This window comes from Aulonocara sp. 'chitande type north' Nkhata Bay, linkage group LG11 (assembly GCF_057382095.1).
Source record: "Aulonocara sp. 'chitande type north' Nkhata Bay isolate Kocher_YH1m ecotype deep benthic linkage group LG11, A_spYH_male_GT1.1, whole genome shotgun sequence".
NCBI lineage: Eukaryota > Metazoa > Chordata > Actinopteri > Cichliformes > Cichlidae > Aulonocara > Aulonocara sp. 'chitande type north' Nkhata Bay.
In genome coordinates, this window is record NC_141354.1 from 23,389,357 (window position 1) to 23,416,094 (window position 26,738).

The 26,738-nt window shown below is 40.5% G+C and overlaps 3 protein-coding genes and 1 non-coding gene across 4 annotated transcripts; 3 read left to right on the forward strand and 1 right to left on the reverse strand.

Annotated features, from left to right (window-relative positions):
• The first annotated feature begins 1,170 nt into the window (after positions 1 to 1,170).
• ppp1r8b (protein phosphatase 1, regulatory subunit 8b) lies at positions 1,171 to 8,241 on the forward strand. The gene is made up of 7 exons (XM_086311200.1): positions 1,171 to 1,255; positions 1,741 to 1,801; positions 2,097 to 2,250; positions 3,515 to 3,732; positions 5,479 to 5,623; positions 5,906 to 5,970; positions 6,209 to 8,241. Exons 1-7 carry the CDS (start codon positions 1,203 to 1,205, stop codon positions 6,560 to 6,562), a joined length of 1,050 nt encoding a protein of 349 aa, XP_086167326.1. The 5' UTR covers positions 1,171 to 1,202; the 3' UTR covers positions 6,563 to 8,241.
• LOC147318968 (small Cajal body-specific RNA 1) lies at positions 1,898 to 2,028 on the forward strand. The gene has a single exon (XR_015131630.1).
• A 3,103-nt stretch (positions 8,242 to 11,344) lies between the features above and the next one.
• LOC147318969 (cytochrome P450 4B1-like) lies at positions 11,345 to 17,934 on the reverse strand. The gene is made up of 12 exons (XM_086311202.1): positions 17,575 to 17,934; positions 17,266 to 17,410; positions 17,116 to 17,160; positions 16,896 to 17,023; positions 16,619 to 16,743; positions 16,356 to 16,510; positions 16,146 to 16,252; positions 14,276 to 14,466; positions 14,004 to 14,137; positions 13,196 to 13,260; positions 12,745 to 12,827; positions 11,345 to 12,392 (listed from the first exon to the last, which is right to left on the reverse strand). Exons 1-12 carry the CDS (start codon positions 17,932 to 17,934, stop codon positions 12,221 to 12,223), a joined length of 1,710 nt encoding a protein of 569 aa, XP_086167328.1. The 3' UTR covers positions 11,345 to 12,220.
• Positions 17,935 to 18,479: 545 nt separating this feature from the next.
• On the forward strand, positions 18,480 to 20,676 carry LOC147318970 (uncharacterized). The gene is made up of 7 exons (XM_086309948.1): positions 18,480 to 18,979; positions 19,100 to 19,438; positions 19,553 to 19,834; positions 19,908 to 20,099; positions 20,182 to 20,292; positions 20,417 to 20,457; positions 20,566 to 20,676. The coding sequence occupies exons 1-7, from the start codon at positions 18,841 to 18,843 to the stop codon at positions 20,674 to 20,676; spliced, it is 1,215 nt and encodes a 404-aa protein (XP_086166074.1). The 5' UTR covers positions 18,480 to 18,840.
• The last annotated feature ends 6,062 nt before the right edge of the window (positions 20,677 to 26,738 follow it).

Here is a 26,738-nt window from a genome sequence, read left to right on the forward strand (position 1 = left end):
GCAAATGACAAGCGCAGCACAAAACGGGGGTGCTTTCTCAGTTAAAAACCACAAAAGTGAATGAGGAAGTTACAGGATCTCTTTGCACAACTTGTGCATTCACATACGGGGACAAAGCAATCTGGCAAAGCCTCATTGCTGTGAAGATGGTGAATAAGTATCCAAAAGAATGTTTTATTAAATTTTGGGGGATTACAGCATAAAGCCTGCTATGAAGAATAAAAGAAAACATCCACACTCTAACTTTGAGCTTTTTATATGTCTTAATTTTTTGGGTGTGTGTGGGTGTGTGTGTGTAAGAGTGAAAGAGAGAGAGGGAGAGAAAGGGGGAGAGGATGACAGACTTTAAAAGGAGCAAATCGCAATTGCAATTTTGCAGTGTGAACGTGTTATATTTCTTTTTTCTTGTTTGATAGTCAAGCTGCTCTACTTAACGGTGTGGCCAAAATCAGTGTGAACACATTGCGCAAGGTTTAAATAAATACATGCACTATGATAACCTTTAAAAATGCAAAAGAGCAACTCTCAGAGCACAGATGCGAGGACACACTGATAGCTTTTCTTCACTAATATTTCAGGCTCTTTGTGATATTCGTTTTAGCCATGTGTCATCTTTCTCTCTCAGCACTTCCTGCTCTTAGTGCTTTTCTATGACACTTCTATCTGCAGCAAGGAGAGGCTAGATATCCTCCCACCTTGACATATCAAGGAAGGCAGGCAGTGGTTTTTAGCGTTTGACTCAACTCACAGTTTCCAAGAACCACAAAAAGCTCTAAAGAGCAGTGCTTGACACAGAGTCCGCCCACACCAGCTATTAGTACCGTTGCCCCAAATAGATAGACCCACAGTCCTAGCTTCATTCAAACCACCAGCTGCTCACGAAACAAATATCAGTTATTTTATCTGATTTGACCTTTTAACAGTGTTAACTTAGAAATTTGGGGGATAGGGACCCCTGCTGGTTCTTGTGGTAACTCAAAGTTGGTGTTAGTTTAATCCCCCCCCCTCATGGGTTTAAACATTCTTAGAAAATTCATGTATTATTTTGTATTACCACTTATTTTAAGTAAAAGTCGGAGTAAATGAGAAAACGTAGTCTAATATTCTATTCAATGTTTGGCAGTACTACAGGACTACATTTCCCAGTAATCCGAAGTGACGTTTACCCAGCATGCAGCTCTGCTTTGAGAAGCTGAGGCAAGATGGCGACTAAAATAAGCAAAGACAGTCCCCCTCCTTTTGATTGTCCATCATGGTGAGAAAATGCACGTGCTAAAGTTGTAGCCGTTAGCTTGTTATGTGATATCAGGTGCAAATGAGCAGATTAGCATTCACTTAATTATCAATGTAACTTTCTACAGAGGAGAATAGCTGGTTTTCACAGTGGCTAATGTTAGCATCTGAGCAGGCTAACGCTGGTGTGTATCTACAAATGGCGTTGCCTCTTTTTTTCTTATTAAGACCCATCGTTTATGTGCAGTTTTAATTCTGATCATGAAAAGAAGAAACAAATCACATGTATACGCAGGATATAATTTAATAAGTTTTTCTGTATGTAAAAGTATCAATCTTGAACACGTTTCTATGAGTGCAGAGGTGAGTGAGTCGTTTCTATGAACAAATCCTTAACTGCAGCAAGGGGAGACAATGGAGTGTAGCCATTTATTTAGAATAATGATCCACTGTCCACGTATAACATTAACTTAGACAGTTTTAATGTTTAAAAATGTTTTCTCTTAGGGCAGGCAAACCGCCCCCTGGGCTCCACCTGGACGTGATGAAGGGGGACAAACTGATAGAGGTAACTGGAAGTTTGGAGATGTTACACTAGACCAACAATTTATAGTATTGCATACTTGTGAACTGCAAGAATAATGCTGGTAGTAGGGTTAATTGAATGCACCAGATACGAGCCTGACAGTCTGCTTTGGCTGCAGGGCTTCAAACGGTGCGACAGTAGAATCAGCCCTGAGTTTTAAGCTTTTCAGTGGAAGCAACACTGTGGAGTTATGGCTCAGAGGCACAGAAATGTTATTCAGCCTTCTTCACTGGCTTGTTTTCAAAGCCAAGTCACTAACTCGTGTCTCTCCTTCTAGAAACTGATCATAGATGAAAAGAAGTACTACCTATTTGGGAGGAACCCCGACTGGTGCGACTTCACCATTGACCATCAGTCGTGCTCTCGTGTTCACGCTGCACTAGTCTATCACAAACACCTGAAAAGGGTCTTCCTCATAGACCTCAACAGCAGTAAGACATGATCTTCAGTCATACTTGTACACTCTACGTTACTGTCTGAAAAAGCTAAGGGCTAAAAGGGAATAAAATTAATCTATTACGTGCAGCCAGTAGTGCTCATAATCGCTCGAATAATTTGTTGGATAGACAAAAATAATCCACAACAATATTCTAATTGTTTTGATAATCAGCTAGTTTTTAAAGCAATGATGCTAAGCATCAGGGTCAGATTGTAATTGGAAACCTTATTGTTTATTTAAGGTCCTGTTTTTGTAATAAATGTGTAATTCGGACTATATAAACAGACAGGAGACTGCAAGGTGGTGGTGAGGTGGTAGCTAAGCTGCACTGGATGGTCGTCTGTAGGATGACTTTGGAAATCTAGCAGAAGAGCAGAGTGATGGCAGAGCCAAAGATTCCATGGTGGAAGTTTATGGAGGAAGAATGCTGGCGTGGAATTTAGGGAGGAGTTGAGGAGACAGGCTCTGGGTCTTAGGGGAAATTTACCAGATGACTGGGAAAATACAGCTGAAGTGCTCAGGCAAAGCTGTTTGGTGCATCGTCTGGACAGAGCAAACAAGGAGACTTTGTCATGGAATAACACAGTACAAGAAAGTAATCAAATATTCAGTAGTCAGGGAGATGAAGGAATTAGACAGGATTACTGGTTGGCTAGGAATACAGCACACTAGGAGCGAGTGAGATGTAGGTAAGGCTGGAGACTAAGGATGGAGCAGATGACATATCAGTTGGCTATGGCAGTGAAAGGGAAAGAGTGGGTGGTGGCTGCTAAGGGGAGCACTCAAAAGAAGTAGTTGTCTTGTGTAGCAGTTATGCATTCTCTCTTTCTCGTTTGTTATAACCAGCTGCAAAAAATAAATAGAAACATGATATGCCAGCTGGCAACTGAGTTTTGGCAAGAAAGTGGCACGCATTGGACCTTTTTAAAAATATTAGCAAAAACGTATTAATGAAAATGATGTTATAGATGATAAAATTAAGAATGGACTAAAAATCACATTTATGAGAATAACTGGATATAAAGAAAAATTGCAGTTTGATCACACCAGACATTATGTGCTTAAACATGGCCTCTGTTAATGCAGAGGTCATTGTTATATTAGTATTTAATATTGCTGGGTCAGGCAAGTCAGAAAAGTTACCAAATATTGACAAAATGTATTGTTTGACTACCTTGAATTATTGTTGTTTCATTATTACATCAGGCTTAGCTACACACATCAGTCCTAAAACTGTGCTTGATGTCATCATTTAGCACACGGTACTTTCCTTGGACACATTCGGCTGGAGGCCCACAAGCCTCAGCAGGTTCCCATAGACTCTACAATATCTTTTGGGGCCTCAACACGGACTTACACCATCAGAGAGAAACCTCAAACCCAAGGCAGTGCTGGCACAGGGGACAGCAAGACAGGAGATGATGAGGAGCTGAAAGGACTGCTTGGGCTTCCAGAAGAAGAGACAGAACTGGAGGTACAGTTAGTTTATATTCTGAAAAATGAACTGCACGGGAAAGGAATATCATGGCTGATGTGAATACCTCTCAGGTCCACAGTATGTATTTTGGTGCACTAAAAAACACTAAATTAGGTCTGTTTAAATAGGCTAAGCTCTTCAATTTGTAACCCCTTCACTCATAATGCACATGATACTGCGATACGTCTTCTGACTAGAAAACTCCACGTGTTATTTTTATAAGTTAAGCTGGGCTTACACTGTGCGATTTTTGGCCCCTTTTGAGCCGATTGTTGAGTCGTGCGACCGTTTTGGTGATCGGCCCGAGTTTGGCCTTCATCGTGCATCGTGTAGTATACGTGGGGAACGAGAAGTGATTAACACCTCCCGACCAGCTCCCGATCATCAATCGCTTGGTCGGGAGGATTTCAAACAGGTTTGAAATCCTCACGACCGTCGTGAGGGTGTCACCGCAGCCGCTCACACTGCGCATGCGCAAACGCATAAATGTCGGTGAAAAAGACGGAGTAGCACGGCAGTGCAGCGTGTGATCTGGACACAAGGGATGGAGGCACAACTTGTAGAACTTTGGAAAGCTCATCCGAGCCTTTTCGATGTGGCCTCACAAAATTATCACGATATGACACTTTATAATTAGGGATGGGTACCGGTGTCCGGTGCCATGATGGCACCGGTTCTGACATAAACGGTAGTAACCAGACCGAAAAGCAGCGCACATTTCGGTGCTTTATTTCGGTGCATTTTTTCCCTGAGCTGTGATACACTTTAGATTCTAGCCAATCATTTTACGTTTCCGAGGATAGTAGGCGGGGCCAGGTACGTACGTACGTTCTGTTAAAGCAGAGCTACAGATTAAAAATGCCCAAGGCGAAGCGGTTAAAAGTCTGGCTGTACTTCACAGCAAAATATGCAAACTCAGCAGCCTGCAACAAGTGCTTTAAGCTGATACTGTGATACTGTCAAAGGAGGTAACACCTCAAATCCGATGAAACACCTGGCGACGCATAGCGTTTTTTTAAAAAGCCCAGAAATGCGCCGTATTTTGATAGCTTGCTGCGAGACCTCACACCGAGCACATCTACTGCGGGTGGGTTGCCTGTTATGCAACATCCCCCAAAAACACGAAGAGGAGAGTCCTGGCCCCTAGCCCTGCCAGTGTAGCAGGGATGATGACGGCAGCAGCAGCCGTTCTTCTCTGCGTGAGTAGGCTAACCACGTTATTACATTAATGCATGTAAGGTGAACTAGCAAACATCATCATAGCTACATGCTGCTGTCTTCTTGTTTGATGGCAGATACTCCCTTCACCCTGGCTAAAAAGGCTAAAATGACCAAAGAAAAAGTGGAAAACAGTTAAACATGAGAGGTTTAGGACAAAGTTTGTGTTTTTTCCATTGTTTAAGCACTGCTTCCAGCCAAGAGTGATACCATATATGCCCCATAGCTGCAGAAAAGGCTAACATTGTTATATTTTTACAAAAAACAGCTGAACATGAGAGGTTTTTGGACCAATTTTGTGTTCTCCATTCTTTAAGCACCGGTTTGAGAACCGTTTGAGCACCGGCACCGTTTCAAAAGTACCGATTTGGCACCGGTATCGGATAAAACCTAAACGATACCCATCCCTATTTATAATACTGTTTTTTTCTATCAAGTTTGTTCCGGTATATCGTGTTGTTATGTTGGGATATTTTGACATTCATGCAGCTATTTTGCTCATATGTAATGTTTTTAACCTGCCAGAACCTGACAGAGTTCAACACAGCTCACAACAAGCGCATCTCCCTCCTCACCATTGAGGAAGGCAACCTGGAAATCCAGAGGCCCAAGAGGAAACGAAAAAATTCCAGAGTTACCTTCAGTGAAGAAGATTCCATCATTAATCCAGGTACTCAAGTTAGTTACCCAAAAACTAGTGGATTGTTATTTTATTTACAGCATGTACATGAGAAGAAAATGAGCTTTGATGATTAGATTAGTTAAGATTAAGCCAAATAAACTAAATTTGGATACTTTTCATTCCAGGCTAGAAACGCATTAATTAATGTGGGTTTGCAGTGAGGTGGCTTATGGCTGATATGTCACTGATCAAATATGTTGATTGTGAATTCTAATGAGAAGAAATGCCCCCAGCGCTAATGTATACCAACTGTTCTTTAAATCTTTACAGAGGATATAGACCCCTCTGTTGGGCGCTTCAGAAATATGGTGCAGACTGCTGTCATCCCTATAAAGGTGAGTTTTGATGTCAGATACATTTAGCTGACAGGATGGTTAAAGAAATGTAATTTTTAAGGTGATAAATGTGCATTTTTTGCAAAAATAAAAAGTTGTCCTGTGTAGCTCACTGGGTGGCCCCAGTATGCCCAGTGTAACACTACCATTTGCAGTGGTCTAGCTGTATGACTTGGAAAGGTAAACATGTATTAAGTGTATGAACTGTGAAGCTGATGCTCTGCTATCCCTGCTGTAGAAACGGAGATTAGAGGGCCAGAACACTTTGGGTTTTGATGACTTGACTTCAAAACGCATGCACGGCTACGGCTTTGGTGGTGGTCTCTATGGGGACTTGCCTCCCACCAGTCATGAGAACCAGCCGATAGGAGCTCCAGGAGGTGTTGCCATGCAGGGAGGGCTTCCTCTCCCTTTCCCTAACCCAGCACCAGAGGTAGACCTGGCCCCTGAGGCTCCACAGCCACCTGTCACTCTCAACCCCACACCTGTTACAGCTCCTTACCTACCGGAGACCCACAACGAGCCACGAAAAAAGAAGTATGCCAAAGAAACTTGGCCAGGCAAGAAACCCACCCCTTCACTACTCATCTAACCAGTTTCTCAAAGCTGCTGACTCTCAGGTTACCAGCAGAAACATCAGGGACTGTGACCTGGACGAGATGGAGCCATTCACTTCCATTTTTTTGTTGTTTTCTATTTTGTTTTTTTCTTTTAATTTGTCGTGTACTCGTTGTCATTACAAGAAGTCATCACACAAGTTCTGTTTTGGTCTGTCACAAGATGTGTCTGCATCTGTTAAACTGGTAGCTGATAAGTAGAAGCTTATTGATTGCAACGAAATTTAAAATACATTTACAGGACTTCACATCTGAGGCTCAAAGTGGCAGGTATGGTTATCTGAGTGATTCTTTATGAAGATATGGTGGGTCATCGAGTTATGTTTTTGACGAATTTGATGTAAGGTTGTATTTTTTCTACAATTTCAATATTTTTTTCACTTCTTTAGAATGTTGAAAATACTATTAAAGGAAAGCAAAACGTACTTTTCTATCAGATTTTACTGTGATGAGTCAGGGGGGCCAGAGATTGCAGCTATGAACTGAATTTCTGTCAAAACACAGGGCTGATTTTTATCATGAAAACATATAATACAAGTGTATTATTGACTGCAAGCTTTTCATTCCATATATTAGACCAGCATCATATGAACCAAAGTGTCCTGCGTTTTTTCCAACAACCCACTAGGTGGTGGCTTGTGCATTTTCAGTGACACTGGCTACACAGTTACAGAAATCATCGTTATATATGTGGCATCACATGAAAGTGGAGCTTCAAGCTTCTAAACGTTCACATGTCGCTGATAAGCTATTTGCCCTGTCCAAACAGTATCCCGAACATATTTGTTCTTTGGCTTTTTCAAGTATATTACTTTTAAATGGTTTGTTGCCCACTTTTCCACCACAGGTGTACTCTCACACTTTTGTTCTGCTCGGCATTTAAGTGAACTTTTGCCAAGCACTAACAGAATACAGCTGAGTAGACACTAGCACAAGAACAAATACCAACTTGAAAGGCAAAATAAAAGGTTAGTAAAAAGAGAATTAGGATTTAAACTATTCTAAATGTCACGTAGCATGTTAGCATCTCTCACATGAAACAGTACAGTGCAGTTTATACAACGTATTACTGTTTTGAACAAACGGTTAAAAGTTCTCTGTGTCAAACAGGTAATCAGCTGGCTGTAGCTGGTTAATAAAGACTGTGGCCATGATTAAGTCCACCATTAAATTGTGTTATATCTTATATAGTATAGTGGTTTGGATTTTTCTCTTTCAAATGTGGACAGAACAGCCGTAGTAGTAATTGAGAGGAGAGGGTAAGTGATTTGTAGCAAAGGTTCCTAGCTGGAATCGTAGATTAAATGCTGTGGTCTCAGTGCAACATGCATTCTGACCACAAGGCTGCCACATAACATTGTTGTTTCTTTTTGATGTGGTGCCTGGTCTGACATCGGCCAAAAAGTCAAGTCAAGTCGGCTTGAGGTTATTTCTGCATGAGGCAGCGACAGAAGATGCAATGCATTTTGGGAGTTTTCACAGGAAATTCAAGTGATCAGTTATTAGGATCTTAAATCAGCGAAAGGTTGGCAATCTGAGATAAAAGAAAGAGGACGTCATTTCATTTTTATACAACCTGTACTGGTGACTTTTTGTCCTTGTGGGTGTGTGGATTTTGTAATATGACTGTAAATAAAAGAGTACTTTTGACTCATGAGCCTTTCTGGCCCTTCTTGATACTTTCACCCAGTTGTGTATGAACCTGCACATTGCAGAAGGGGATTATAGCGTGTCTTTGTGACACTTCTGCACACGCTTTAACGACTCTTGTTGTGAAATTGCTCCAGCACCTGGCCTGTCTAACAGCAGAGATAGGCAGTGAAACTGAAGTCGGGACTTAAGTGCAGCTGTCTCGCCACACATATTCACTTCTATCTCTGCCTACCTGAAGCGAGATGATGAACCGGGTTTCTGGTTTGCAGAAGCATGTACGCATGCTGTCTAACAGTGCTGCAGGAGACTAAAAAAAGGTGTAAATGAAAACAGAAACCTTTTCACTTGTACGGAATGATAAGTGTGCTCCGCTCGTTGCTAGAACAGGTTAATTCTCTGGCTTCATCATGTGTTTTTGACACTTTAGGGACGCCATTGCTTAATTTCGCACCTTTTTGACATAAAGCAATTTTATATATTATATTATCTGTTGCAGATAGACTTTAACAAATTCTGAGACTTCTTTACTTCAAATGTTGTCTTATAGGTGCTTGCTTAAAAACTTATCAGATGGTTGTGCCAACTTAACCTTTTAAAGATCTCCTGAAGCTCCCATTTAGTTATTAGTTTGCAGTTTTCTGACCTGCATTCAGTAACTGATGAAATGTGAAACTACTCCCTCCTAACTTTGAAACTGTTGTGGTTTACAGTATCTTTGACTTAAGCCGTCTCTGTTATTGGTTACTGATTACCGACCAGTCATGTCCTTTTGAATGTGTTGGTAATGTACACCACCAGGCAAAAGTTTGGACACACCTTCTCATTTAATGTTTTTTTCTTTAAATTGACTACTTTCTGCATTGTAGATACATACTGAAGACATCAAATGGTAAATAAATGGTAAATGGCCTGTATTTATATAGCGCTTTACTAGTCCCTAAGGACCCCAAAGCGCTTTACATATCCAGTCATCCACCCATTCACACACACATTCACACACTGGTGATGGCAAGCTACATTGTAGCCACAGCCACCCTGGGGCGCACTGACAGAGGCGAGGCTGCCGGACACTGGCGCCACCGGGCCCTCTGACCACCACCAGTAGGCAACGGGTGAAGTGTCTTGCCCAAGGACACAACGACCAAGACTGTCCAAGCCGGGGCTCGAACCGGCAACCTTCCGATTACAAGGCGAACGCCCAACTCTTGAGCCACGATCGCCCAAATATATGAAGCAAGATGTATGTAATTATGTAGCAAGGAAAAAGTTGATAAATAACCGTAAATATGTTTTATATTTCAGAATAGCTTCCCTTTTCTTTGTTGACAGTGCTGCAAATCCTTGGTATTCTCTCAATGAGTTCCATGATGTAGTAACCTGACATGGTTTTCACTTTAAAGGTGTGCCTTGTCAGGGTTCATTTGTGGAATTTCTTGTCCTCTTAATGGGGTTGGGACCATCAATTGTGTTGTGCAGAAGAGGAGACTGTGTGAATCAGGCCTTTATAGTCAAATAGCTGCTAAGAAACCACAACTAAGGAAAAGCAACAAGCAGAAGAGATTTTTGGGGGGCCAAGGAACACAAGGAATGGACATTGAACCAGTCTAAATCTGTACTTCGCCGTGTCTTTGTGCGACACAGAAAAAGTGAACGGATGGTCTCTACATACATGGTTCCCACCTTGAAGCATTGAGGAGGTGTGATGGTGTACAGGATGCTTTGCTGGTGACACTTTTGGAAATGTATTCAAAATGAAGGAACACTGAACCAGCATAGCTAACACAGCATCCTGCAGCGACATGCCATCCTGTTCTAGTTTAGCTGGACCATCATTTATTTTTCTACAGGACAATGACCCCAAACACACCTCCAGGCTGTGTGAGGGCTATTTGGCCAAAAAGGAGAGTGATGGAGTGCTGCGCCAGATGGCCTGGCCTCTACAGTCACCTGACATAAACCCAATGGAGACAGCTTGGGATGAGATGGACCACAGAGTGAAGGAAGAAGGCCAACAAGTGCTCAGCATCTCTGGGAACTCCTTCAAGACTGTTAGAAAACCATTTCAGGAGATGACCTCATGAAGCTCACTGAGTGAATGCCAAGAGTCTGCAAAGCAGTAATCACAGCAAACGGTGACTATTCATAGTTTTGATGCCTTTGGCGAGAATCTAAAAAGTCATGAAAATAAATAAAAACATGAAGTGAGAAGGTGTGTCCAAACTTTTGACTGGTAGTGTGTGCGCCCTCACAGGAAACAGTACATCGTTTCTCTCCCCCCCCCCCCAGTCTGCTTCCAAGGCCTGTCACTCCGGTGAAACTGCACTCACTAAAGCTGCAAATGTCTTATCTTACCTGCTGGATATCAGCGTGTTTTTGACAGCATATGCAGCACAGAGACCAGTGTACATTAACTCTTGGCAGCTAAAAACTGCGGTGTTAAATTTGGAATAACCTTTGTGTTTGTTCGACTGCTTTGATGCTCCCTCTTCTCTTCCTCTCAGGTCTCTCTGTTCCGGATCATCAACCATCCTGGGACCTCTTTCTCCCCCTTGGCTGTCAGTTACTGATGTTCGGATCTGGAGCTTTGTCCTCCAGCTTCTCTTATCTCCCTCTCTCCTCTGTATTTATGCTGTCCTTTTTGTGTCCCTTCTCTAGGTTTGTTTACACGTCGAGGCAACTGAATGTTATTTTGTGTATTTTTTCCAGGTTGGATATCGACGAGGTCATGGAGGGGGGGCTTGAACAAGGCTCCAGTGTTAACTGATCTTTAAACATGTTGTTTAATTGCATTTGCTATCTAATTATGTCATCTTGGTTGTCCGCACTGTAAAAATCCATTAACACAATTCTGAACACAATAAAAGCTCTGTAGTAGATGTTGTCAGAGATATGCTGACAACAAAGGCCGTACCATTTACCCAAGATCATTTTTTCAGTCGAACTATTCAGTGGCCCCCCGTGCCCTGTGAGTGGCAGCCCTGCCCACAAGAGGATAGAAATGTCTCATCATTGGATTAATATGACCACTCAGAACAAGCTTGTATTGATTTCTGGTAACCTTCCCCTCTTAAAGGACAAGTGGACTCAAAGATATCAGTCAGAGGTAAAGGTTTTGTCATTTTTCTTACATTTAATTAACCATAAACAACACTACAGTGTGAATTTGCCTTGATATAAACTGATATTTCAGATTTACAATAAGCTGTATGTATGAGGAAAGACTCTAAATGCAATGCGAGTAATTTGATACATTGTCCACATTTTTAAGCATCAACTTTACAGTCTGCCTCTGTAAAATAAGGTTATATTCCAGAGATAAACTTTGATCATATATCTATGAATTGCTTTCATGCTGACTAGATAAGACTTCATATAAATGCACAAACATAGATAAATGATCTTCATTATAGGTCAAAGAGAGCTCTCTTTTAAACAATAGAAGTAATATGGAAATATGAGCTCAATTAAACCTTTTTGATTTGGTTGATCCTGAATACTAAAATACAGTGAAGAAATTTTGTTATTATGTTTTGTTGGAAAAAGAATGCTAATTTAATTTACAGCACAACACCAGTCCTCTTCCTCTATCTTAAAATAGAAATATTAAATGATGGAGTGTAAAACTGAGACAGAAGTTGTATTCACTAGAATTTTATCTACAGCTTTACACTGCAAATGATGTCAGTGCAATGCCATTTACTACAAATCTGTTATGTACTATAAAACCCCCCCCAATAAAACCCCCAACACAAATTCTATTACTTTCTGACAAAGTGCACAAGCTTCTCCTTTACTGTTTTAGTATAAAAAGCAGATTTTTTTCAACAAGTAATTTCTCCTAAAACATAAACTACACAACAGCGTTCATTAAATGACATGTGAAAGCTCAGTTATATAGTAGAAGTATTTCAAATCAACATAAATTATTTACTTTCTAAATACAGTAATTTTGAGCAGTTCTTGCAGTTAGTGCACTTTAGCTAAGTCTCTAAAGGTTTGATCTTGATGTGGATGCCATTGAGTGAGCGGAGAACCAGTCGGGGGATGATCTTGGGTTTCATAGTGGGCTCCGCTATGAGCTGGTATCGCTTCAGTGTCAGAGCTGTCACCACTTTCATCTCATTCATAGCAAAGTTCTGACCGATGCAGTTTCTGAGGGAGGAAAATATTAAATGTAAGAAATATACAAGTGAATATTCTAAAGAACTGAAAAATGATGAAAATAGTTTGATCCTTCTGAGATTAGGACATGAGGAATATGAATAGTAGGGATGAGTATAGTATGTTATTTTTTAACATTCAGGGCCAAAGGTGCTTGCATTTTAAATGGGATCAATCTTAGATTACAGTGAGTTCACCCTTTCCCCTACTTGCTTTAGCCCATCATAAAACCAGTTTTTATTGTGTTGATGTAAATGGGGTCAGTGCTAAGTTACACATTCACATACTTGAGACTACTACAAGCAGTCTCTATACAGTGATATAGTTTCAGGTGAGGACAAACCTTGGCCCAGCTGAGAAGGGCACAAACGCATGAGGGGATCTCTTAGCAATGTTCTCTGGTAGGAAACGCAGAGGATCAAAGACCTAATGTAATACAGGACAAAGAAAGAGAGCAGTGTTATGTGTATTACTTATTTTCTGAACCTCATCGCCCTTATCACTTGCGCAGAGAAAACTGCATTCTGACACATAATAAAGTAAGTCATTAAACCAGCTTGAATCTGTCCTGAGGTCCACTTTGGCACCGGGGACCTACCCACCTCAGCAAATACAGCACTAGTAATTAATTTAATGCACCAGTTTCATGATTGCTTCTTCATTTATTTGATAAATTATATGCAGCCATATGAGCAGAGTGCTGACAAACTTCATAATTTTATTTCATCATAGATTCTGTTGATGATGTATTCCATGTAGTAAGTTGTGCTGGGAATAAAATTGTCTTTACTTACATTAGGGTTTTCCCAGACAGATGCATTCCTGTGAATTCCATACACACTTATTCCAACAACAGAACCTACATTTGAAAGAAATGTGTACTTAGTTTATTATTATTAAAAGATTATAGGGTGTGTGTAGCTGAACATTATTTTTCAAACAAAACAAGCATACACCATATCGAAAAATTTATTGTGACACAACTCATAATTCAAATGCAGGGGTTTTAAGTCCAGTTGGCACAGATACATAAAATCAAGCAGCTAGCCATGCAGCGTGATCAAGTGTAAGTGGTATTATTGCAAACTGGAAATGTTTAGGAAGTATAGCAACTCAGCCATGAAGTGCCAGACCATGTAAAGTTGCAGAGTTCATAAAAATCTCCAGCTCTCTGCTGACTCAGTTACTGCAGAGCTCTAAACCTCCTCTGGCATCAACATCAGTACAAAAATGGTGTGCATGGAGCTTTGTGGCTCATGGGTTCCTGTGGCTGAGCAGCTCCTGTAAACATAATGTGTAGGCGGCGGCGTACTTTATGCCCACGTTTTAGAGATCTATACTAGCTTATAGAAAAGATACTGTATGTGACAATACAATCAAATAATACCAGTGTGCCCTTGTAGAATAATAAAGTAATAAGTATTAAGTCAATATAGGTCCTTTATTGAATCGTAAAGAAAAGTAATCTATGTATCTAAAGAAAAACAACGTTGTTTAAGAGTTTGTGTTTACCATGTGGCATGAGAAATTTCCAAAAAGATTATTAAGTGAAGACATTTAATGTTTACTCTTTGATAATAACAACAGAGTAAAATCACTGACCTGCAGGCACTGTTCTCCCATCACAAAAGGTTACAGTTTTGGTGGTTTTTCTGGCAATTCCTGGTACAGGGGGGTAAAGGCGGAGAGCTTCTTTTATGCACATTGTAGTGTATGGGATTTTACTGAGATCCTCCCTTAAAATGAGACCAACATGCAGTTAGTGAAGTCAACTAATAAGAAATCTTGTTTATATGTCTCCTAATAAAGTTTTGGTACCACAGAATGGCACCAACTTGTCTCCCTATTGCAATGTTGTCCTTTCACAAGCCTACCACTCCATGGTTTCCTTGTCATGCAAGGCCTCCATAATCTCCTTCCTGCAAATCTTCTGATGTTCTGGGTTGCAGGCCAGACAGTAGAGGATGAAAGACAGGCCACTGGCTGTGGTGTCATGGCCCTCAAACATGAAGGTGTCCACTTCTGCCCGCATATCTTCATCTGACAGACCCTGCTGGTTCTCATCCTGACGTTGAAATAAAGGATATTTACAGTTGATAAAAGACAGAATGGACTACACTATACTCTAACTGGGCTTCTCAATAAAAGTGCTTTGTTACTTTTGCTGCTCAGGCTCATTATATTACTGCATCACCCGACTTCAACTCAGCTTTAGCTGGATAACATTCATCCTTATACAGATACCTTTATAAAATTGGGAATTTATTCAGCAGCCAAGTATCAAGGTCCGCTGTTCTTCTTAAGCCATATAAAGCACTAATTGTGTCACAGGCTGGGTCTCCGACCCAGCGCTCTGAGTTCTTTTTGTATTTTTCTCATTTTTGATATGTGATTAGGTTTTGTGTTATTTCCTATTTGCCTTTAGTTTGGGCAGTTATTGGTTATTGTTCCTGGGTTTTCTATGTTTTGGGGTTTTGTATTATTCATCACGTATTAGGTCTGTTAAGTTTGTGTTGTCATGTTTAGTTTTAGTGTTTCCTGTTTTATTCTGACAGTGTCATGTGTTCTTTGTTCATTGTATTTAACTTTCCTCTCCTGGTCCTGTCATTAGGTTTATGTCAGTCAGCTGTTCCCCCATGTGTCTCCACTTCCCCTGATCACCTCTTGTATGTATTTAAGCTCTTTGTTTTCTGCATGCCATTGTCGGGTCGTCTGTTTATTCTGCCCTAGTTCTAGCCTGGTTCTGTTTATTTTGACCTCAGTCTTAGTTATGGTTTTCGTCTGTTATTCATCATTAGTCTTAGTCATAGTATTTGCTGGTTATTTTCCATCACAGTCATAGTTTAGGTTTTGGTCTCAGTACCGTTTAGTGTTTTGTTTCTTAGTGTTTTGTCAGTTTACTTTGGTTTCCTGGTTTACTCCTGCCGTCATCTAATAAAGGATCACTTTTCTGCTCAAACTTTCAACTACTCGTCATCATCTGCTTTTGGGTCCTGTTTCCACACACATCGGCGCACCCCGCCGTGACAAATTGTTTGGCAAACACCTGCCATGCAGTTAATTATTGATTTTAATTTTTCCTGCCAAGGACAACAATTTGCTATGATATACTCATAAAGGAAGGATTCTTTCTATTCTTCCATTATCGCTTGATTATATTAATATTATACAGTTATTACACAATTATGTGTTTAAGTGATATAAATAAGATTTTTCAATTTGTGTGATTTTCAGTTAAAATGCACGAAAAAAAAAAAAAAATTGGATCATTTTATGCGTTTTAATGTGTTTAAAACTGAACCCATGTCACGAAAGCTAAGTCTACTAAGAGAATAAACATGCTAGCTGAGACAGCCCCTACAAGCTGCCGTTTAGAGAAGTTTTTGGGAAAGAAACTGGGCAAAACACTAACCAGTGTTGATCATTCTCTACACAAAAGAGATTTTGTATTCAGGTTGCTGCTCACGAGAATGAAAAGGCTGATCATCGTCTCTGTGTCAGAGGACATTAACATGCAGCTTGGCAACAGCATGCATCTTTGCTTATTTGCTGCATGCATATGCTATTTCAGCTTTAGGCCAGTACTTCAGATATCTGACACGATCTCAAGTTGGCACTTGCCTTATTTTCTGTATGACCTTTATGCAGGAAAACCCCAGTTTGTGACTTGCCTATACATTAAGCAAATCCTACAATGGGAAATGTGTTGAAGTAAGAGGCTGAAACTGATGACACATAACATACTCTTGCAAAGAGAAGGATGTCCAGAAAGTCCAAATATCTCTTTGCCTGTATTTGTCCAAGCTCCTTCTCTTCCTTTAGTGCTTCTCGCCTCTTTCTTATAACTTCCTCTTTAGAAAAGAATATAAAATGTAAGCATTTGTAGATCTGACACTATAATGTGAGGCTCACTGATTTTTGGCAACGGTTCAGATGAATCAAAGCAAAGCTTACCTGTATGACTGAGGGTCACCTGACGTGCTTTTCTGTATCTGAAACCATGTGGGCTAAGGTGGAAAATGAGGTCACTGTGGTACGGAAACATTCTGAGCCGAAGGTTAATTAGAAAACTGAGGTCATAAACTGCTTTGATGTATGCATTTGTTCCACTGAAATGACAAAGGAGGCAAACATTAAATGCAGATTTACAACAACCAAAGACTCAACATAAAACTGACACTGTAAATGACTCTTTAAAAAGATTCATCTAGGCTCACCCCTCTGTCTGACAGTTGCTGTAGCAGCTGAAGGCACACTTCATAATGCTGTCCAGTGTCATGAGGCTCATGTGTTTAAACAATTCAAAAGGCTCATTTGTGCTTGCATAACTTTCCCACTTATCCTGCCAACAATGAGAGAACAGATGTGATCTCTCTGCAGGATACAGACACTGCTCCTGCTTTACTTCTATGATATTTACTGACACGTGCTGACCAACACATCACGACTTTGATTTTATTTATCAATTATGCAACTAAATTGTCTTCAACGTACCAACATAGTCTCAGCAGACTCTGACATCAATTTTACGTATGGTTTCAAAACATCATAATGGAAACCTGGTGTTAAGAGCCTTCTGTGGCGGAACCACTTCTGACCTTCTGACACCAACAACCCATTTCCTGAAGAACATGTGCACGGGTGAGGAAAGCAGCAAAACAAACAACTCTGCACTTTAACAAAATGCTGTAGAAGGGAGAAAAATGAGCCTTACCAATCCAACCCTTAATAAACCGGTAGCCCAAATCATCTTTTGGTTCTGTTAGGAAACAAAACAAATAAAAATGGTGTTAGGGACTTTTAACTTTACTACACAGTTATAAATGTGCATCAACACAACAACTACATAAAACATTTCTCACACCTGATGATGTCAGGATAGTTTTTGCATAATCTGGATGCTGAATATTGATGATACTGACAAAGGGGCCAAACCACATTGGGAAAACATATGAGTACTCCTGTCCCCATTTCACTACCTTGTCCATATCGGTCCCATCTTGTTTAAACTGAAAGAGAAAAAGTACAACTGAAACACATCACAGCAGGCAGACTTTACACGCTGTCAACTGTGTGTCTCTGTTTGCAGAATGGTGTTCTCCAACATGGTGTGGTCAGCTTTACTGGACGGTTACACATGTTACAGCTGCTGCGAGTGTGTTGAGACAGTTACCTCCAGAACATGTCCAAACAGCCAGTGTGGCGGCGGCCCCGGAAAAGCTTGGAAGTTCCGCAGTGCTTCCCTTCTTTTCGCAAGTAGAATTGTTAATTTATAAACCACGACAAAAACACAGAGCACAACAAAGACGTAATGCATGTGAGGCCAGCCCAGCTGAAACTCCGCGAAAGTTTTAGTTAGTTTCATCTCGCAGGTGCAAGTGTCTTCCGCCTCCGCGTGCAGGAAAACCTCCCCAACAAAGCGCAAAAGGTGATCTGAGCTCACCTTTCTGATAAGAGCTGGAGGTAAAGCGATGTTTTCAGTGCTGTCTCCGGTAGGCGGGGAGTCTGACACCCAATAAAACGCTGACTTCATGTCCTGACGGAACTGTCGGCGTTTTGAGCGCAGGAGTGCAACAGCAACATCATTACGGCGGAAAATGAGAACTGGGATGATGAAGATGCAAATATGGGAAAATTAGAGTATGTAATTAAAAAGTAGATTATGAAGAAGTGCGGTTATTTACAAATTCTATCAAAAATAACTTTGTTTGTTAACCGAAATAATTTCTGCTCATGTAAAGTGAACATCACACGCAAAAATGTAGGTTTTCCTTTTGGCTATTCTGTTTGCCTGTCAAACACTTGTTCCTTCATGTAGTTACTAAATACTTTGAGGTTATTTTAAGAATTATGAACACAATAAAAATCCATTTAATTGACTTATGATTAAAAAACCTTACAAGCAAGGAAATCCTGGACAACGCCTCTAACTTTACATTGTTACATTGTATGTATGTAATTTTTTGTAATCTGAATCAATAATCCAGAGTACGTATCATACTTAATTCCCAAAGTGTAATTGTGTCAGTTGTTGTACTTGGCAGCCAATAAGTTGGTTACAAGTGCTTTGTGTGCACATGAAGTCCAAACTCCAGTGAGTTTAACTGTACGATAAACTGTCAAAACAGCTCAATCACAGTTTTGGTTCAACCCCCACAAACATTATCTCAGCATAAAATACAATGTGAGAACATATTTGGCATCTATATATTAAAAAAGAAACTGGTTTGCGATGCACATTTTGTGTCTTAACACCCATACTAAATGTAAGAAGCAAATCATATGCCAGACCACATCAGAAAAACAGTGTGGGTGACAACCTTGCTAAATTTCCTCTGTACTGGCTGTTGGACCACTTCCGATGTGTCAGGCTCATTTAAACTGTTAAGCTCAATCTAAAACCTTTTGCTGAGAGGCAGAGTTTGTGATCTGTGTTTTTATGAGCAGTAATGGTACAGCCAGGATGCTTCATGTTGGGTTTTATTTCTGCGGGGACAGGAATTTCTCCCATATGAAACAGAAAGGCTTCATTTTCATCTTTTTACTTGTTTGGAACTTCTCTACTTTCTCAGGAAACAGTGAGTATCTGATCAAATCATTACTTAACTAAATTCATTATTCAAATTGCTTAATTAAATACAATGTATTTAAAATACAATTGATGAACTGACTGTTGAATGTTTTATATTTTTTTCAAGTGACTGTTAATTTAAATGAGCAACGTGATATTTTGCGAGTCGCAACACAACTTAATTTTTCGCTGGGATGTCGAGCTGTGATACCGTGTCAGCATTACATCCATCGATCAGACTCTTTCAAATGGTTTTACAAGAAGGACCATAGCAGTAAGCAGGTTCAGTTATTCTTCCAAGATAAGAGGGGAATGCAATATCATCAAATGTCCAATCCCAAATTGAGAATTGGATCCAATCATTCCTTGGTCATCAGCTCTTTTACCGAGGAGGATGAAGGTGTGTACCGGTGTGAAACTTGCCAAGAAACATGCCAAAAGTCCACTGACATCATAGTGAAGAAAGGTTTGTCCTGCTGTCATATTTTTTTCCGTTAAGGCAGAATCTTCCTGTGCTTATGTAAAGATTTTTACATTCGTCAAAGATGATTCTCACAATCCTTTACCTCTCTTTTTTCAGAGACGTGGAAAGAAGTCAATGAGACAGTTTACATTGTTGCTGGCAGCAGTTTTCAGCACACATGTTCAAGTAAACTTGATAAAATAAACTTTTGGACTTTTGAAGCAACGACTGCTGTTGGGAAATCAGAAGTAAGAGCAACAACAGACAATTTGACTTTCAACAAGTCTATATATATTGGAAATGTCAGAAGAGAAGATGCTGGGAAATATACCTGCTGGATGAGTAGCTGTGTCGGACACAGTATTAAGCGAGTCACTATCAATTTGTGTGTAGTTACAGGTGAGAAACACACAAACATCATTGTTTCATGATAGAAGATAACCTGATGTAACCTTTTGATCTTTACTTACAGTATATGACAGTAAGGATTCATCTGCATCTTGCGCTGTGACGTGCGGCATGAAATCAAATAATCCAAACAGAACTTCAACTACATCTGTGCCTGTACATCCACACGGGTCCCTAAAGTGCAATATAGATTCAGTGTTTGATGGATACACTACAGTTGCTACCACTCACACATCATCATTTAGCACAAGAACAGGTGGGTGTTTAGCCATATGCTGTTTGTGAATCTTTTTCACCCGAATCAAAGAAATATTAATATTTAGCTTTTGGTTTAACAGGTTTTCAAAAAGAGCCTGAAGACTGGATCCCACTTATTTGTGGTATATCAGTATCATGTGTCATTTTAATGGCACTTACAATTTTTTGCTTCAAATCAAGATTACATTCAGGTAGGCTATGCAGCTGCGCCTCACTTCCACTTCCTGTGTACATTATTGTTTTTTTATTAAATGGTTTACTTGAAAAATTTTCCCCTCTGATTCTGAATATGCTTCTGCTTCTGTCTCACCAAAGCATTTCCTGTTCAAATTTGTTGCTGTGGCTTGAATAGCAGGGTAAGTGTCTGTGCTGACATCGAGGTGTAACCTAAAACCCTCATGCAGAAATGAAGTGTGTGCGTGTTGCTTTGTCTGGGTAATGAAATGTATTGCTTTTTACTGCAGGTGGAAGAAGAGTCTTCAGTGGTTTATTCATCAATTATCATCAGGACACCGGGCAAAAGAATTAATCACATGACCTCTAGTGATTGTGTTTATTGTGAAATAAAAGTATAGAGAAAAAAGTCCAGGATAAGTGCAGTCACTTTTATTTATATAGCACATTTTAAAACAATATGGATTGGTCCAAAGTGCTTTTCAGTTGACTGTTAAAATAGGTAAGGTCATTATCCTTGCTGTCATTTGATTTAGTAACTGATTCCTCAAATTACTTAAATTGTAACTTCACCCACACGCTTGTCAAGGGGAAAATCTGAAACCATGAGTCTTTTTTTCCAACAAAGGAATGATTTCTAATCGAATCTTTAACTTAACTTTTACCTAATTCTCTGAAGGCAGGGCGGGTGTTCTAAAGTACATGGATCGAGATAATTTTAATGAGAAGCTTTCAGTGTGATACAGATGTTATGTAACAAAATTTTTTTGTTGTTGCTCAGTACAGAGGTGAGGTCCATTCATGAACTGCATGAAAGCACAGTTTCTGATTACCTTGCAGATCAAGTTAAGATAAAACAAATGTAGGTAAAGAAGTTCTTTAAAGTTGACATCAAAATGTTACGGCAATTAAATGCTGCTTTCACAAAGAGGAACGTTATTAGGTACATTAATTTACTCGAGCTCATCAATTGAAACAAATTTATAAACAATTTTTTTTGTTCTTAAAAGAAAAAAAATACTTTTTACGCTAAATTTATTTTACAGCTGTATTTTGTCTTGCAGTTTTAGGTTTTACATAATCACCATATAAAATATAACCGCAGTAAAAAAGCATCTAAGCAAAAGGTTGCATAAAGAAGGCTGTTAAAAGTGTTAAAACCACAGCAGTACTGCGTCTGCAGTGTTAATCAATAATGAGCATCAGTGATAGCAAAACAATAACACCCTGCAGACAAAAGGTTGTTGTACGATTATTACTGTGAGCAATATGTGTGTTCATACTTTGAGGACATTCTGCTGAGGATAGTCACTGAAAATAATATTTTGGATTATTTTATTTGTTAAAGTGTTTTATTCAAAGTAAAGTATACAAAAAAAGTGAAAACAATAGAAAAATAGTCTTAAGAAATAAACCAAAACTCACTAAATGTGTTGTTTAAAAAAGCAACAGACATTAAAGAAAATAAAGGAAATGTTTTAATTTTTGGTGTTTAGTCAAAGATGGAAACAAAGAGGAGGCTGTGGTGAAAATGACTGAGAGTCAAATGTGTTGTACTGTACTGTTTTACTTATATTTGACCTATGTCACTAATACCACCCACATCATAAAAACAAAAACTCAGACACAGAAACTAATAAAATGTAAACTTAACATTTAACAATTAAAAACCAAACTGAAATCAGAAAATCCACCCTGAAAACTAAAATAACATCAAATTGAAAGGTGGAAAATCCTAAACTAAAATAACAATGGCAGTGTTAATAGCAGTCATCTCCGCATAGCCTAAATTGAAAACAATTTGAGTACCTCACCCACTTTTTTTATACACAACACCAACCCACAGAGTCAGACAGGACATGACACACAGGACAAACCACTACATCACGATCTGTCATTGGTGGCGGTGTGCACAGCTCTAATGAAAACAAACCCAAATAAGGCAGCTGGCCCAAATAATATCCCCAGGCATGCACTCAGGGTCTGCTCATCAGAGCTGGATGGTGTATTCATAGACATGCAATCTGCCCATCCTTTAAGTCCATTACCAGTGTGCCCCTCTCTAAGAAACATACTGGTAGTGGATTTAAACGACTATCATCCTTTTGGACTCACACCAATCGTGATGAAGTATTTAGAAAGGATCAAAAAGACTGTCCTGGCTACCATGGACTCTTTACTTTATGCATGTGCGTGTAACACCACAGTGCATCAGTCTACTAGTGAGTCACCATTTGCTCTGATGTTTGGCTGAGATCCCCAGCTACCTGTTGAGTTTTTGTTGGGTAGGATTCAGGAGCCTGTGGTTGGTAGCACCCATCATTGGATTGCAGAGCATCAGACTCGGCTATGTCATGCTTTTGAACATGCTAATAAACGCTTGGAGGCTGCAGCTAATTGGCGTGTGACATGTCACAACCAGCATGTGAGGGATGCTCCCCTGCAAGAAGGTCAGTTGACTTACCTTAAAGAGGTTGGGCTTAGAGGCCGTCATAAAATTTAGGATGTCTGGAGTTCAGTGGTGTATCAAGTGCTACAGGCCCCAGACCAAAATGGATCAGTTTACACTGTTACTCTGTCGGATAACCTTAGTCACGTGAAACATGTCCACCGTTCACTACTAAAGAATAAGGTGGAGTATGTGACTACTTGTCCTCCCAGTGCTCCAATCCAACTATTAGAAACTATGCAAGGTGGTGAGTGGTTTTTATTGATTTATGAACCTACTCCAGCCCCAAGCAATTGCCAACAAAGACAGGAGACCCCTACTTCCTGCATACCAAGTGAGCCAAAACCCTCAACATCCTCTGTGGTGCTGGTCTGCACCGATCAGCTGCCAGTTACGGCTGGTGTTCAAAATAATATTGCTTCTTCACATAGGACTACTCGTGCTAATGCTGGGACGCACTCGAATCGGCATCATCTGCCCCAGGCAATAGGAAGTAGAACAACAGGGGCTGTGAACTCCCAGGCACCTGTGCCTAATATATCTACCCTGTTTAGACCTCAGCAGTGAGTGTCAATCGTTGGGATGACGATTCAAACCCCAGGGGTAGATTGCAGTGGGTTACATTTGGTGGATGTTGGTTCATACATGGTGTCTGTGAATGCAGCATGAACTTTCACCCCTCCGTTTGCTGTTAATCAGATGTTGGTTATGAGGGACTTCAGTGGTCTATTCTTGAGCTCTCGCAACTTGCACTCATTACTGTTCAAGGTGGCAAAGCTCACAGGCTGTTAGGTATTAGAGACTGGATTCATTTCCCGTGACAATTGATGAATTTGTGTAACTATTAAAGGGTGGTAAGTGGGATCCTCATGGGTTATCTACAATTTAGTGTATGGTAGGGTGGACCCCAGATGACTTTTTTTCAATTCAATTCAATTCAATTTTTTTTTACATAGCGCCAAATCACAACAAAAGTCGCCTCAAGGCGCTTCATAGGTACAGAGAAAAACCCAACAATCATATGACCCCCAATGAGCAGGCACTATGGCGACAGTGGAAAGCAAAAACTCCCTTTTAACAGAAAGAAACCTCCGGCAGAACCAGGCTCAGGGAGGGGCCTGAGCCTGGGTCTGCTGCGACCGGTTGGGGTGAGAGAAGGAAAACAGGATAAAAGACATGCTGTGGAAGAGAGACAGAGGTTAATAACAGATATGATTCAATGCAGAGAGGTCTATTTACACATACTGAGTGAGAAAGGTGACTGGAAAGGAAAAACTCAATGCATCATGGGAATCCCCGGCAGCCAACGTCTATTGCAGCATAACTAAGGGAGGATTCAGGGTCACCTATATGCTTTAGCAAAAAGGAAAGTTTTAAGCCTAATCTTGAAAGTAGAGATAGTGTCTGTCTCCTGAATCCAAATTGGAAGCTGGTTTCACAGAAGAAGGGCCTGAAAACTGAAGGCTCTCCCTCCTATTCTACTTTTAAATACTCTAGGAACAACAAGCAGGCCTGCAGTGTGAGAGCGAAGGGTACTACAAGGTCATTAAGATAAGATGGGGCCTGATTATTTAAGACCTTGTATGTGAGGGGCAGGATTTTGAATTCAATTCTGGATTTAACAGGAAGCCAATGAAGGGAAGCCAAAACAGGAGAAATCTGCTCTCTCTTTCTAGTCCCTGTCAGGACTCTTGCTGCATCATTTTGGATTAGCTGAAGGCTTTTCAGTGAGTTTTTAGGACTTCCTGATAATAATGAATTACAGTAGTCCAGGCTGGAAGTAATAAATGCATGAACTAGTTTTTCAGCATCACTCTGAGACAGGATATTTCTAATTTTAGAGATGTTGCGTAAATGGAAGAAAGCAGTCTTACATATTGGTTTAATATGTGCGTTGAAGGACCTGATGATGACCTCTTTATAACCAGAGGTGGGTCGAGTATCCAAAAATTGTACTCAAGTAAGAGTAGCATTACTTTAAAATATTATTACTCAAGTAAAAGTGAAAAGTAATCGTCAACAAAGTTACTTAAGTAAGAGTAAAAAAGTACTTGGCGAAAATCAAGTGTTTTAGGTACAGTAGCAGGGCTGCCCTGCTACCTAAAAAGGTTTTTTTTCTGCTCTACACTTTGAGTAGTTTTGTCCTTACTTTTGCTTGTTAATAACAAGCCTGTGGGCTTTTGTAACTGGTACAACATTTGCACTAGCTACTGTAATCTCTCCTGGGGTGTAACCCCCTCCCCGGGTGGCATTATCAACACCATTTAGTCACATTTACCGGTATTCTGCCTTCACACCACCACACATGCATACAGAATCAGTCCAATCATCTGTGAAAATGCTGTGAAATGACTGAAGCTGCATTTAATGCTGTCAGACTCTCTGAGAAGCTGCTGTTACTCAGACTCACACCCTTTCTCTGTAACTGAGCTCTGAACTTCCTGTAAGATAGACCCCACTCAGTCAGAGTTGAAAACCAGACATCAAACATCAGAACTGTGAGCATTGGTATTACTCAGGGGCACGTGCTGAGTACACTGCCACATGCTGTCTTCACATATGAGTGTGTGTGTCACACAGTGGAAATTTGCATTTATCTTGTATATTGTTTTTATTCTGATTTTTAGTGTTTATTTATGAGTGTTTTATTTGCATGGTTTTATTCTGTTTCTATTGCATGGTTTTTAGTGTTTTATGTGACATGGTTGTTATCCACTGTGGACTGGCTGCACATGGGACAAATTAGCTGATAGGGACCACCTGCTGAGGCAGGGGTGTGTCCAGAGGTGGCCTATCAGCTGTGTAAAGACCTTTTAAAAACAGGCTAGCTGGGCACTGAAAGAGAGAGGCCCCAGACTGGAAGGTTAATGCGAGATGGCCAGTGTGATGCGGCGACCAAGTCCTGACCTCATGGAACGGCAACAGTAAGAGACAACGCGTGTGATTGGCAGCAGGGCAGAGGTTTACTTCTGCCTGCATTTGTGAGTAGGGTCTCTACTGTTGTTTACTGGGTGCAGCTGGATTGGGAGAGGGTCACCATGGCCATGAGCCAGGGCCGCTTCTGGGACCATTGTTCTGGCCCCTATTTGTTATGTTGCAGGACACCGACGCAAGGGGAGCTGTGGCGGTGGTCGCATCATGGATTCGGGTGCAGAACGCAAGCCGGGCTGGGAAGTGATGGGCCAGCGGAAGGACAAGAAGATGGGTGGCTCTTTCTTGTCTGCTGAAGACGGGGCTGGCGTGGACTCTGCTCTAAAGGAGGAATTCCTGGCCTGCTGATGGACCCATAATGAACATGTGGCCTAATTATAGCAGGGGGGGTTTTAGTGAATGTAGAAAATGGTAGTTTTATGGGTTTTAGAATTGTTTTTAGTAGAGAGCAAACATTTTATTATGTACATTTTAAGGGTGTTTTATTTGTGCTCCCTGGCCTAGTAATAAACTGTTTCTGATCAGACCTGCTCCCTCTCTGTGCCCGTGGTATCTGACTTGCTTGCTCCCCCTTGTATTTTAAAGAATCTTTCTTTTTAGCGTGACATTCTGGCGCGACCGCTTTAGTGTCCGCAGCGCGTTACATGTGCACCACCTGATCAATACCAGAATGATAACATTTGCATATGTGATTGGGCCGATTACTGGTAGGGACGGGATAGAGAAGTGATAGGACTGGTGGCCTGGTGTCAGGAAAATAATCTTGCCCTAAAAGTAGAGAAGGGCAAGAAGATCATTACTTATCTGAGGAAAAGACACTCCAATATCACACAGAGGTAGAGAGGCTGAAAGCCTTAAATTCATCAGGACACACATCTAACAGTTTCTCAAAGATGCTGACTCTCAGGTTACCAACAGAAACATCAAGGACTGTGACCTGGACGAGCTGGAGCCATTCACTTCCATTTTTTTTTTTTTTGTTCTTTTACTTTGTTGTGTTCTCGAAGTCATCACACAAGTTCTGTTTTGGTCTGTCACAAGATGTGTCTACATCTGTTAAACTGGTAGCTGATAAGTAGAAGC